The following is a 12,805-nucleotide window of genomic DNA, read 5'->3' as shown; positions in this document are numbered from 1 at the left end:
AGAAAACCATCATGGCTCATAACTGTTCTTTCCTTCCCTGAGTCAAGAGAAGAAAGCACCATTGGCCTCCTGCCTGTTAAAACACAGGATGATGGCAATCCTCGAGGGCAGGGACTGTGCCCCTCAAATGGTCCTGAATGGCCCCCAGGGTGAAGCTACATGCACCTGGACACTTAATAAGGCTAGTTAGAGGAGAGGACAGCAGCCCCTACACCAGACAGGCATGCCGAGGAGTTACTCAGCTTCTGAGGCTCACCCACAGCTTTTCCAGGACATGCGTGTAACTGCCCAAGAGAGCTACCCCTCACCTCCAAGCAGCCAGGTACTGTGGTAGAGTTCCTGGGCCCAGGCCCTGTGGCCATAAACATCATCTGTTTACTGCACCATGCTGTACAAATACTATTTTCTATGTGCGCCATGGTATTGGAGGTGGGGAGGGGAGTGAAAAAAGTGATTAAGGCAATTATTGAGTGCTTATTGTAAACAAAATTTACTCTTGAGCTATAGAATGCCCAGTTCCATCTCAAAGAGCTTAGGGTTTCACAGCCAGATGGAATGGACCTATGTAATATCTTAGCAACCAAAATAAATCACAGGGAGCCAGATCCCCACCTTCAATAGCCTATTTTCTTGTCTTTCATTAATTGAGTTCTTCTAGCTACTCTTTAAGAGCTCCTAGGTTTCTGGTTAGTTGATCATAAATGACCAACCATTATATCACCATCTATAAACTTCTACTCTTTTATCCAAATAACACTAGAAATAATCAGTCCTTGCCCTGCAATTTCCAAAATCGTACACAATTCAGCTATAACTTTTTTCAGCCTATGAAGGACTCTCATCTGTATTTCAATGTCTATCAAACATTTAACATTTACCCTAAGATACATTATTTTTTAAAACTTGTTTATACCCTGAAATATCTAATGACTTTGTCCATTATGCTATTCAGAAATTAAAATGCAGGCTGGATGTTGTGGCTCATGCCTGTAATCCTGGCACTTTGGGAGGCCGAGGCAGGAGGATCACTTGAACCCAGGAGTTTGAGACCAAACTGGTCAACATGATGAGACCCTGGCTCTACCAAAAACTAACAATAATAATAATAATAATAATAATTAGCTATGCATGGTGAGGCATGCTTGTAGTCCCAACTATTCAGGAGGCTAAGGTGGGAGGATCACTCGAGTTCAAGAGTTTCAGGCTGCAGTGAGTTATGATTGGACCATTGCACTCCAGCCTGGACAACAAAGCAAGACCCTGTCTCAAAAAAATATTAAAATGTCATAGGATAATTATCCCTCGCTAATGTGTTCAACAAACACTTCTGAGTACCAACAAGTATACCAGATTCATGATAGTTAGTGGGGGGCCAAGGTAAAATGGCATAATCCTAGCTGTCAAAGATCTCACCATAATATAAAGGTGATAGTCAAGAACACATAATTAACTCTTAGCAAGGTAAGAGTCAGTACAGGTAGGTGTAAAATGCCAGGTGTGACCTAAGGATAAGGAGCTATCTTGCCTGGAGCAGAGGGGCCTAGTTCCATCAGAGGAATGTGTCCTCCCTCAGGAGATACCTAATGTGTGAACACTGCAAAGTTGCTTTCCAGAGCATTTTATAAGCATTATCTCATCTCCATAACAATATGAGAAAGAAATGGTAGGTACCCCTGAGATATCTGTCATCATTTACAGTTTGGGTTTGCAAGGTCAACCCTACAGGGTCTGTATATTTCTTTCTGGGAGAATTTCATGCCTGCCATTGAGGAAACTGTCAATGGGATTATGTGACTTGCAAAACACCATGCAGAAATTAGTGACTTTGGTTCCCAGCCAGCGTTATTGTTTTCTTTTCTCCCCACCTCACCAATGGCACATCTCATTTCTAAACATTTGATAGACATGTTCATAACATTCTTGAAAGTGTCTTTATCCATGATGAAAGTCCTAAGAATTTGTCCCAGAGGCCAGTGGTAAATTGCTATCACCTTCACTGTAAGTGTTTGCACAGCCTTGAGAAGTTTGCTATTTTATCTCTAATCTTCTTTGTGGCATCTGTTCCCCTCTCCTGTTCTCAACTCTTGGCTGCCACATCGTGAGGAGCTGCTGCCCTCCCTGGGTGGTCTATAGCCCAGCACTCCAGTCTTAGCCACGTGAGAAAGGTACTTTTTGTTTTTGATTTTTGCAGCTGGGCCATCAACTCTGGGAACACATAGCGCAGAATCTGGGCTGCTAACTGTGAAGAATCAGGGAGTGGAGGCTGAGCCACTGGCCTTCTGTAGCCATCTGTCAGCTCTGCCAGGGCAATCACCTACCCACCCACTCACCCACCCAAAGATCTTCCACAAGCAAGCCCAGCACTCTCCACCTGTGTTACTATGGCTGACTCCTCAGTGGACAAATCTGGAGTATCTTAACAACCAATAACTTTCCAGGTAGATGTTGCCTTATTTTGTTAAACTGGAGTACCTCTTTGGATATATGAAGAATAACACTGGTTAGTAAATGATGTCTGTCATGCCCTCTGATATCCAGGTTCAGGCCCTAGACTAAAAGGAAAACTCCTTTCTTGCACCAAACAGGTCTGTGCCATTCAATATAATGCAGCATCAGGGTGGAAAGAGCAGTGAATTAGGAACTGAGAGACCCAAGTGCAATTCCTAGCTTTGCCATGATTATGAACTGTATGATTTGGGTGAGTTAATTTCTCTGAATGAGGAAGGTGAACTGTGATCTTGAAACTCCCATTCAGTTCTGAGTTTATGATTCTAAGGTCAAACTAGGATTACCAAGGGGATGACTGGGGTAGGAAACACTTGGCATATGAGGAACAAGAAGCAGTAGACAGGCAGAGGTGCCTTCCCAGTCTGGCAGATGTGCTCTGGGGAATGGCACTATGGGGGAATGGCACTATGGGAGAATGCCCTGCTTGGTCAGGCGATGCAATGATACCCCTCAGTTCTCATCCTGCATGAACCCTGCCTGCACAGGCATCCCAGGACAAGTTGACACTCCAGGTGTCTCTGAAGTGCAGAGTAGAGGGGCACTTCTCAGCCTTGGGAGTTATAGCTCAACGCTGACCCCTGGACAGGATGCTGAAACAGTAGCTGCTTCTCTATCCTGAGCCAGAGGGAAGGGACGTGATCAGGTGTGTTAACTTTCAGCATGAAAATATAGACAAGGCTGGGCGCTGTAGCTCATGCCTGTACTCCCAGCACTTTGGGAACCCCAGATAGGTGGATCACGAGGTCAGGAGTTCAAGACCAGCCTGGCCAAGATGGTGAAACCCTGTCTCTACTAAAAATACAAAAATTAGCCAGGCATGGTGGTGGGCACCTGTAATCCCAGCTACTTGGAAGGCTGAGGTAGGGAATTGCCTGAACCCAGCAGGCAGAGGTTGCAGTGAGCTGACATTGTGCCACTATACTCCAGCCTAGGTGACAAGACTCTGTCTTAGGAAAAAAAAAAAAAAAGGTGTAGACAAGACCTGCTTTCCTTAATCATGCATGCACCACAGACTCTCTAGTTGTTGGCCCTGCTATGTTCTGAGCTTTGCCAAAGTTGTTTCTACATAAGCAGTGTGAACTACCTCAGTGCTTTCCAGCTTTCATATGCCCATGAATCAGCTGGAGATCTTGTTAAAAGCCAATTCAAATTGAGTAGTTCTGGGGTGGGGCCTGAGACTCTGAATTCCAAGCAAGCTCCCTGGTCCACAAACCAGACTCTGAGTAGCAAAAATGCAGAGAAAAGGATTGGGAGCTGAGTCACGTGACTCACCATTTATAGGACACTAAAGAAATCACTCTGAGCCTCCATTTTCCTCCTTTTAGTGATAATATATAGTGCCCGTTCTGTTCAAGGCACTACTGAAAGGGCCAAGTGAGTCAACCCAGAAAGTGTACAGATGTAACAGTGTGAATGTTTTCTACTGTTCCAAGCAGCTGTTGGACCATGTAACTCTAGTGTGTACTGGAGCCCGAAGCAGAACAAGTTAAAACTGCATACCCCCCAGGATCGCCAGATTCTCCAGTTAGGAGACCTGGGGGTGAGGCAGTAGGGCTAGGAGCATGCACTTTAACAAGACACCAAGGTAATTCAATGCTGTCAGTTGTTGATCCACACACTGAGAAACCCTAGCCAAGTGGTAAGAGTGCTCTGCTCTCCTGATAGTGTGAAAATTGAAGATAATAAGGTACAGCAGAGAGCTTCTTGCAGGTGATCACAGACTCAGGACTCCTAGCTCCCCATAAATTGGTATTGGTCAAACTTTAATAAGCACAGAATTCTCCCGCTGGATCTTGTTAAAATACAGATTCTGATTCCATCAGTCTTGGTTAAAGCCTCAGATTCTGCATTTCTAACAAGCTCCCAGGCAGATGATGCTAATGCTGCTGGTCCAGGGACCACACTTTGAGTAGCAAGAACCGATGTCAGCTCTCAGCCCAAGCTGCATATTGGAGCCATCTTTTAAATACCATGGGCATTCAAAATGTTAATTTTGAAAAACTGGTCTGGGGTGGAGTTCAGGCATCTTTTTAAAGCACCTGGGTGATTCTAACATGCAGGCAGCTTTGGGACTCCCTGCCACAGATGAAGTCCAAGACGCTGGTTACCACCTGCTCATGCCAGTGCAAGTTGCAGTTAAGTGGGTCTTAGAGTGCTTCCTTGCTGGAGAAATAAGGCAAGCTGCTCATCCATCTCTTGATGGGCTATAACTTGGGTTACTGTGGGGAGAGGAAGCAGAAGTTTTAATGGGAGAAATAGAGAGCTAAGTGTTTTATGCGGAGACTGATACAATTACTACTCCAGCTTAAGGCTTCATCGCTCTCTCCTTTCCAGCATCTGTGTGATTTTTCCTGGCTCTTGGCTTGGCGCTCTCAGGTGTGGACCAGGTGGGACACTGACCTGTCTTGTTTTGCCCCTGGCTAGGAGGCAGTGGGGAGCAGCCACGCACAGCAGGCCCAAAGGTGGAGGAGGCCCCGGAGGCTGTGCTGTGCGAGCACAGGAGTGTATTTCACATCGAGCGGTCATCCATTCGGAAGAGGAGCAAAGGTGTGCATTTCCTCCCCCTCGCGCTTGGATCCCTGCCTTCCTAGTCTCTAATAAAACAGGGACAATGGCAATACCTGCTTCACAGAGTGGTGGGGAGACCCGCTGGAGTCAGACTTGACCTCTCATACCTGACCTCTGACCAAGGCCACAGTTCCCCGGATGTGTCTGGATGCCCCCTGGGTATCCGAGAGGTTGAAGCTGGGACAGGCAGTTAGCTTCCGGGGTCTCAACTCAGCTGCACATTGGAACCACCTGCATCTCATCCATTTAATTCATCTGGGGAGCAGCCTGGGTGGGCATGAGGAGCTTTTAAAGCTCTCCAGGAGATTCCAATTTGCCAGCAAATCCAAAACCACTGGTCTAGGAGGCTATAGATGAAAAGTTCTCACCTATGGCAATGGTGGGGAGGCCAAGGGCACAGGTAGAGACCCATGGTGGGGAAAGGGCTGCCAAAGGCCAGGAAGAGGGTATCCAAGGGCCGCTAAAGCTGAATAAGTGGAGGCCAGAAACTTGGACTTGGAAGCTGAGAACATGTGGCAGCAAACAGGGAGGAGTCTGGGGAGATTTCCTCAACCAGTTGCAAGGCTGGAGCAGCCTCATGAAGATCCAGGACACAGGGACAAGCTAATCCTACCCCCAATCCCCAGAGAGGGGGGCAGCATTGCCCAGAGTCACACAGCAGACTAAGTCCACTGTTGGAATGAAAGTGACTCCCGAATTAGTGCAACATCTCATGCTCCCCAGAAGATGCCTGAGTGACCTTCTTCCTCCAGTTCCTCCAAGTCTCATCATTTCATACTACAAGTCAGCCAGCCCAGAGAACTGGACCTGGAATGACTATGGGAAAACACATGAGGTGGAGTGGGGATTGCCAAGGACATTGCATATCTCAAGGGCCCCTGTAGCTCAGGAGTTTGTCTTTGACAAGGGTTTCCCCGCAGAGTGTGGAAGAGACCATGGTTTGCCTCAAAGGCTTCATAACGTCCTCCTAACATCGTCTTAGGACAGGGGCTGGGATTGGGGAGAACATAGTAGAGAGCCCTGCAGCACTGGCAGGCAGAGAGGAGCTTCAGACAGAAGCTGCGGGTCGGGGGGGATATCACACACACAGGGCTCCAAGTTCAAGTGATCCTCTCTGCTTCCTACTCTTCCTTTCAAAGCTTTCAAAGTGAATTTGTTTCTCCTGAATGGGGTCACCTCCTAACCATACTGGTATCTACAGTCCCTGCCCCTTCAGAAGTGGGAACTCAGTGCCTTTGATATATCCCTTCTAGTGTTTTGACACCCTGATGACTCATGAGTGCAGAACGGGGCAACAGGCAATTCAGTCTGAAAACACAGGGTCAGAGCCCAGCCTGCTATTCTCACACTTGACCACAGGAGGGAACCAAAGCATCAAGACGGAAACTTCCAATGGCCTGAACATCTTTCATGATGCACAATACCCTACTGAAATTGGTCGTCTCTAAAAGTAACCTGTAATAATAAAAAATGTTTAGATACACATTACAAGAGTTTTCTAGAATTACAAAGGCTTGCCAAAATCTGCTTCAAGAGATTACATGGATGTCTCTTGTTCCTAATCCCACCAGCCATTGCTACTACAATACCTTAAAAAACAAAACAAACAACAACAAAAAACAGAACAGCCTGAGGTCATCCAGGTGAGGAGAATCATGGGCAAATTCAAACACAGATCATGCATGGCTCATGGCTTATGGCTCAGGCAGCTTAATACTTTATGAACAGGGAGTGAAGGGCTTCAACAACATCCAAGTTTCTTTTGTTTGTTTGTTTGTTTTGTTTTGTTTGTTCACCTGCAAGTTCTCCATGTGGAACAGGAGAAAGAACCCTGGATTCCGGGATCAAGCACAAGTCACTGTCTCTCCAGGCTGCTGTTTTCTCATCTAAAAAATATCAAGGTTGAGCTAAATGAGGGCTTCTTAATTAATAGTGGAATCTCTGAGCTCCCTAAATTCCTTGTAAAATGCCCTGTTTATATGAAGATGTATACTTTTTTCCCCAAAGCGAGGGCCCAGATGGATCCATGACCAGTAAAAGAACAAAAGAGGCTTCAAGCTGCTGCAAGGCTCCATGATTCTGTGCTTCCTCAGGAGAAACAGGAAATACTGCTTAGTCTAACACCTGAGCCTTGCAGGACATTCGCTTCTGAGGTGCCAGAGTAGAGGTGTCCTAATTGATGGTCCTCTTTCCTTCTAACTCCAGTGTTTGGAAAAGGCGAACATCAGGAGAGACAAACCAAAGACCCATTTCGCTGTCAACGCCAGAAGCCCACAGTGGAGCTGCCTGTGAGTACTGAGTGTCCTGAATCAGGGACAGCGCCCTGCAGTCACAGAGTCCACAGCAGATGAGGGAGCTGAGAGCTGTAAACAAGGTTCTCCAATTTAGGCAAACTTTTCTTGCCTTCATATTTTCTGAAATGTAATTACCTGGGACAAAAATGTCTCTTTCACAGTTTACTTTGTGACTTTTCATATTCCTTTTATTTGAATTATTATCAGGCTTCCTTTAAACCCAGTATTCAAGCATTTAGGAAATAAGCTGGTGCCTGTTTTCAAAATCAGAATCTTCACATGTTCAATTTCATACCCTTATGTTTATGAACAGTTATCTTAAAGACTGGACATGCCAGGGAGAAAGTCATTTCTTCTTGAAAGACTATTAATGGTTTTTTTTTTAAAAAAAAAAAAAAAAAAAAGACTAAAAATATGTGGTTAACTCAGTTCTGCTGTTTGACCTTGACCTTCAAAAATGAGAGCCTCCACATGCCAGAGTCCTTATCTACAGAATGAGAGTCAAGATGTTATCTTATTGTGCCTCACGGTAGTTAACCTATTAGATGACGTAATGTGTCAAACAAAAGACAGTCTAATCTATAGAAACAGGGAGAACGTTAAATAGTAATTTAATGAAATACCAAATGACAATCTTACTTGGTCCCTGAGTGACCACGAGCATGAATTCTCAGTGTAAGAACCACCGAATGTGGGAGACTCTTGCCTATCTCTGTCCTGGACAGGATCTGGACACCATGGAGGAGAGCTCTGAGATACAAGTGGAAACAAACATTTCCGAGACATCCTGGCTTTGGAGTTCTATGGTTGCTGGTGGGAAAAGGGTTAGCAAAGCCCTCAGCTACATCACAGGAGAGATGAAGGAGTGTGGAGAGGGACTCAAAGGTAAAATTTTATGAGAGCAACACTGACCCTGACCCTAAAAAGGTCACCTCCACCCATCGCCAGGAAACCCATTGCCATGGGGGTTCCCTATAGACTAGACTGCCCTCTGTTACTGTGGTCTTTCCTGAAAGCTGGGAGTTCTGCTGTTATAACAGACATACAGCCTCTTGGAATATAAATAGCAATATGTGTAAGAGTGTGAGCTCATGAGCTCTCATTGCTGAACATAACAGTTCTGGTATCTCAAATATCCCATCTAAATATTGCAGATGGGTGTTTTTCACATTGGGATTCTAGAGCCAGCATTCTAGAAAAACACCATCTGGATGGCTCATGGGAGAACTGTGTCTACTATGCCAATAGGTTCTCCTTAGCACTCTTTCCAGAGCTCAGCCCATGGGTTTAATGCCCTCTATGCAGCAAGAACATTTTCTTGAAAATTCATAGTACCACCACAGGGGACAGAGACAGCTCAGGGCACCTAATCCCCCTGCCAGAAAACCAACCTGAAGGTCACATCTGGCTGAGATGGGCCTCAAGAGTTTTCTTGGCAGTCAGATGCTCTCTTGGGTTCTTTATTTACCGTCTTTGGTGGCAGGTGACAGCAGGTGACAGGCTCTCTGCAAACCCACTTTGGATATCCAGATTCCCTCACACCCTCTGCCTGCCCACCTACGGCCGCCCACACAGAGCGCTTGCCTACTTCCTGCCCTGCTTCCATTTCAGACAAGTCCCCAGTGTTCCAGTTCTTTGATTGGGTCCTCCGAGGCACATCTCAAGTGATGTTTGTGAACAACCCCCTCAGCGGCATCCTCATCATCCTCGGCCTCTTCATCCAGAACCCCTGGTGGGCCATCTCAGGCTGCCTGGGTACCATCATGTCCACCTTGACAGCCCTCATCCTGAATCAAGACAAGTAAGTCCCAGAGGCTCAGGGTCCAAGCATGCGGCCAAGAAGTCACTCCCCATAGGGACCATTCTCCCTCTTCCCAGCTCAGAAACCCTCAAAATAAGGACACTGATAACTAAAAATGACTGTTCCCTGGTTTTGTCATAGCAACATAGGGTTGTCTTCCCTCCCCACTCCCAGAAGGGTGGTCTGTTTGAAGGTGTATGTAGTCAGGTCCCAGGTAAAAAGAATCTGCCTCAATAGGAAAATGTAAAAGGCCCTGGGGAAGCCCCTGCTCCACCTGCCCCTCCCTCTCCTGCCAGGTCAGCCATCGCGGCAGGACTTCACGGCTACAATGGGGTGCTGGTGGGGCTGCTGATGGCCGTGTTCTCAGACAAAGGTGACTACTACTGGTGGCTGTTGCTCCCCGTCATCATCATGTCCATGTCTTGGTAAGTTTGCTTTTGAGGGGTTATGGGTTCATATCAAAGGCCACCAACCTTTTCATCCCAACCCCATGACCGTCTGTCTAAACGTGATGCTAAAGTGGGATGTATTTAGCTTGCACATCAGAAATGCCCACTGAAAATAATGACTAAGTTTATACCATGGCAGCCTCATGCTAGGTCTATACACAGTATCCCATTAGTGACCACTCTTTAGTATTCTTTTTTTTTTTTTTTTTTTAAGATCTAAAGGGTTTTTGGTCTCATCCTGCGAGAGCACAGAGAAAGAAACTGAGGCCCACATTGGTTAAGAGCTGCACTATAGGGTCCTGTCAGTTTCTGGAAATCTTTTCAACCCTCCCCCACCTCAGCTTTTCTAAATCCTTGGCACTCCTGTGCAGACCAAAACCACCTCCCAGGGTAGGCTGAAGGCCCAGCCACAGGTAAGCCCTCAGTGCCTGCTCTACCCCATGTTGAGAAAACACAGGGCACCCTGGCCACAAAGCCAATGCACATGGCCACTCAAAAAACATCTGTTGAACGAATGTGATTCCCTCTCCTCTGCCTCCCCAATCTGCCCTCTCTCCTGATGCCTGGAGATGGAGCTGTAGGACTCCTGAAGGAAGTTCTAAGATCACCTGCCTTATATCTCCTTCTGAAGTTGAATTTGGGTGCCCCACCCTGTCACTGTGGGAGGAAGAGGCCCGGGAAAAGACCTGCTCAGAGCCAGTCAGGCTCCAGAGAATACCCAGCAGGCTGCTTTTCTCTAGGAAGGCACAGGGAGCCCCCACTGCAGCAGTCTAGTGTTATGACCAGGCGGTTTCCTGACCAGCATCTCTCATGCTTCTGCCATCAGCCCCATCCTCTCCAGCGCCCTGGGTACCATCTTCAGCAAGTGGGACCTCCCAGTCTTCACACTGCCCTTCAATATCACTGTGACTTTGTACCTGGCAGCCACGGGTCACTACAACCTTTTCTTCCCCACGACGCTGCTGCAGCCTGCATCTGCCACGCCCAACATCACCTGGTCAGAGGTCCAAGTGCCCTTGGTATGTACCACGGAAGGAGGAAGGGCAGTGTCTATCCACACTGGATATTAGTGGCATTTGCATATTTTGCACATCAGAAACATCCACAAATAATAATTCTTAACAATTACGTGGTACCAGGCATGCTACATACATATCTCATGAGCTGCCACCCTTTTCTACTTCTGACAGCAAAAAGGGCTAGTTTTGGTCCCACCTTATGATAGCACAGAGAAGGAAATTGAGGCTGAGTTAAGAGACCTGCCTTAGGTCTTACAACCAATTAGGGAGGAGCAAAGTCAAGACTAGAACTTCAGCCTCCTGACTTCCTCTTTGTGGATGTTTAAAAAGTCTTTTTGAGGCTTACAGCTTACATTGTGCATTTTCTTTCATTCAAGCACACGGAATCACTCAAGTTGTACACATCACGCTACCATCTATTGGCTTAAGAAGTCATTGTTCCAACCTCCAGAGTTTATTCCCTTCACTCGCCAAAGCTGGGCCTGGTGGCACATGTCTGTAGTCCCAGCTACTCAGAAGGCTGAGGTGGGAGGATCTCTTGAGCCCAGGAGTCTGAGGCTGCAGTGAGCTGTGATTGTGTCACTGCACTCCATGAGACTCTATCTCCAAAACAAAAACAAAAACCCCAGAATCAAATAGTTTGCTTGCTAAATACTGGTGCTTCTCAGTGTAAACTCAGGGCTCTTCCTACTACACCACGCTGTTGGTTTTAAAGCACAGGTGTTCTTTCATTAAGAAACATATAACAGAGCTTTTAAAGTTTTTTTTAGTAAATATTCTGTATATAATCCTGACCTCTGGAAGTCAGCCAAGGTGATTAAGAAGAAGCTGCACTGACAGCATTAAGTCAGCCTGGAGAAATGTGCCCATTAGCCAGCCGTCTTATCTAACTAGGCATGTTTTCTCCGAGGCCCTCCTACTTTCCGTTACATGAAACGGCCCCACAGTCTGGCGCTCACTCTGAGACTTCGTTATTGGCAACTCATCATCTGACCACAAAGTCACTTGGGCTTGTTGAAGGAACTTTCTCTGAAATAATGATGCCTCATTTCTCTTAGCCTTCCACAGTAAGCAACAGCGTGGTGTAGTAGAAAGAGCCCTGAATTTACACTGAGAAGCACCAGTATTTAGCAAGAAAACTATTCGATTTTGGGAGTTTTTTTGTTGTTGTTGTTTCAGAGATAGAGTCTCATTTTGTCACCCTGGCTGGAGTGCAGTGACACAATCACAGCTCACTACAGCCTCAAACTCCTGGGCTCAAGCGATCCTCTCACCTCAGCCTTCTGAGTAGCTGGGACTACAGGCATGTGCCACCAGGCCCAGCTAATTCTTTATATTTTTTTGTAGAGATTGGCTCTTGTCATGTTGCTCAAGCTGGTCTCAAACCTCTGGCCTCAAGCGATCATGCCACCTCAGCCTCCCAAAGTGCTGGGATTACAGGTGTGAACCATTGCACCTGGCTGAGAACTATTTGTGTTAGTTGCATCCTTGTTGATCATTTTGGGTGTGAGAGGACCTTCTTGGACCAGAAACAAGAAAAGGTGCTGTGCTGGCAGTTCAGCTTCTTAAGCTGCCCATTCTTAGTCTACCCAATTAATATCTTTTGGAGACAAACTTGCTCTAAGTGGTATGCTATGGGAAAATGATGTTAGAAAATGCAGATTTTAGATATTGCATTCTCTGTGTCACAGTTTCGGTTGAGAAGATATTTTGAAATTTTATAGAAATGGAAAAACAATGAATAATCCTGTACAAACACTTGAGAACCCCCACCACCATCACCACTCCACCAGCGTTCCAGGAAAGAAAAATTCAATTTTGTGGCATTGTTCTTTAAGAAGTAACTTTCTGGCCAACTGAATAGATTATAACAATGATTCATATGTTTTGTCTTTTTGACAAATTAGAGCCTTGAGTTTCTGATAAATAAGTGGTGAATTTCAGAGGGAGAGTCTAAACTTCCCAGTAATGTTGAGTCCCCACAGGTTCCTCTGCTCTTGTGACCACTGAGAGTCCCCGGAAGGGTGCAACTGGCTGGGAACAAAACTGCCCATGCTGCTGCCTCTGTATATACAACTCTCTCTCGCCTATCCCTTTCGCCCTGCATAGTGAGGCCAGAGCCCTCATTCTGTTCTCTGCCCTGGGTAACAGGAGACTGAGCCCAAA

The 12,805-nt window shown here is 46.3% G+C and overlaps 1 protein-coding gene across 2 annotated transcripts in view; it reads left to right on the top strand.

Moving 5' to 3' along the window:
- SLC14A2 (solute carrier family 14 member 2) overlaps positions 1-12,805 on the top strand; it is a 70,457-nt gene that overhangs the window by 47,304 nt on the left and 10,348 nt on the right. For both annotated transcript variants that reach the window (XM_033177868.1, XM_033177869.1), the window contains exons 11-16: positions 4,933-5,055; positions 7,282-7,364; positions 8,096-8,255; positions 8,982-9,171; positions 9,468-9,596; positions 10,447-10,639. In XM_033177868.1, the coding sequence (XP_033033759.1) occupies positions 4,933-5,055; positions 7,282-7,364; positions 8,096-8,255; positions 8,982-9,171; positions 9,468-9,596; positions 10,447-10,639 (878 nt within the window). The remainder of the gene's footprint in view (positions 1-4,932; positions 5,056-7,281; positions 7,365-8,095; positions 8,256-8,981; positions 9,172-9,467; positions 9,597-10,446; positions 10,640-12,805) is intronic.

The sequence above is a fragment of the Trachypithecus francoisi genome, unplaced genomic scaffold, assembly GCF_009764315.1.
Source record: "Trachypithecus francoisi isolate TF-2019V2 unplaced genomic scaffold, Tfra_2.0 Lachesis_group19, whole genome shotgun sequence".
Taxonomy (NCBI): Eukaryota; Metazoa; Chordata; class Mammalia; order Primates; family Cercopithecidae; genus Trachypithecus; species Trachypithecus francoisi.
Note: the sequence above shows the minus strand (reverse complement) of the source record. Positions and strands in the feature narration are given on the sequence as shown.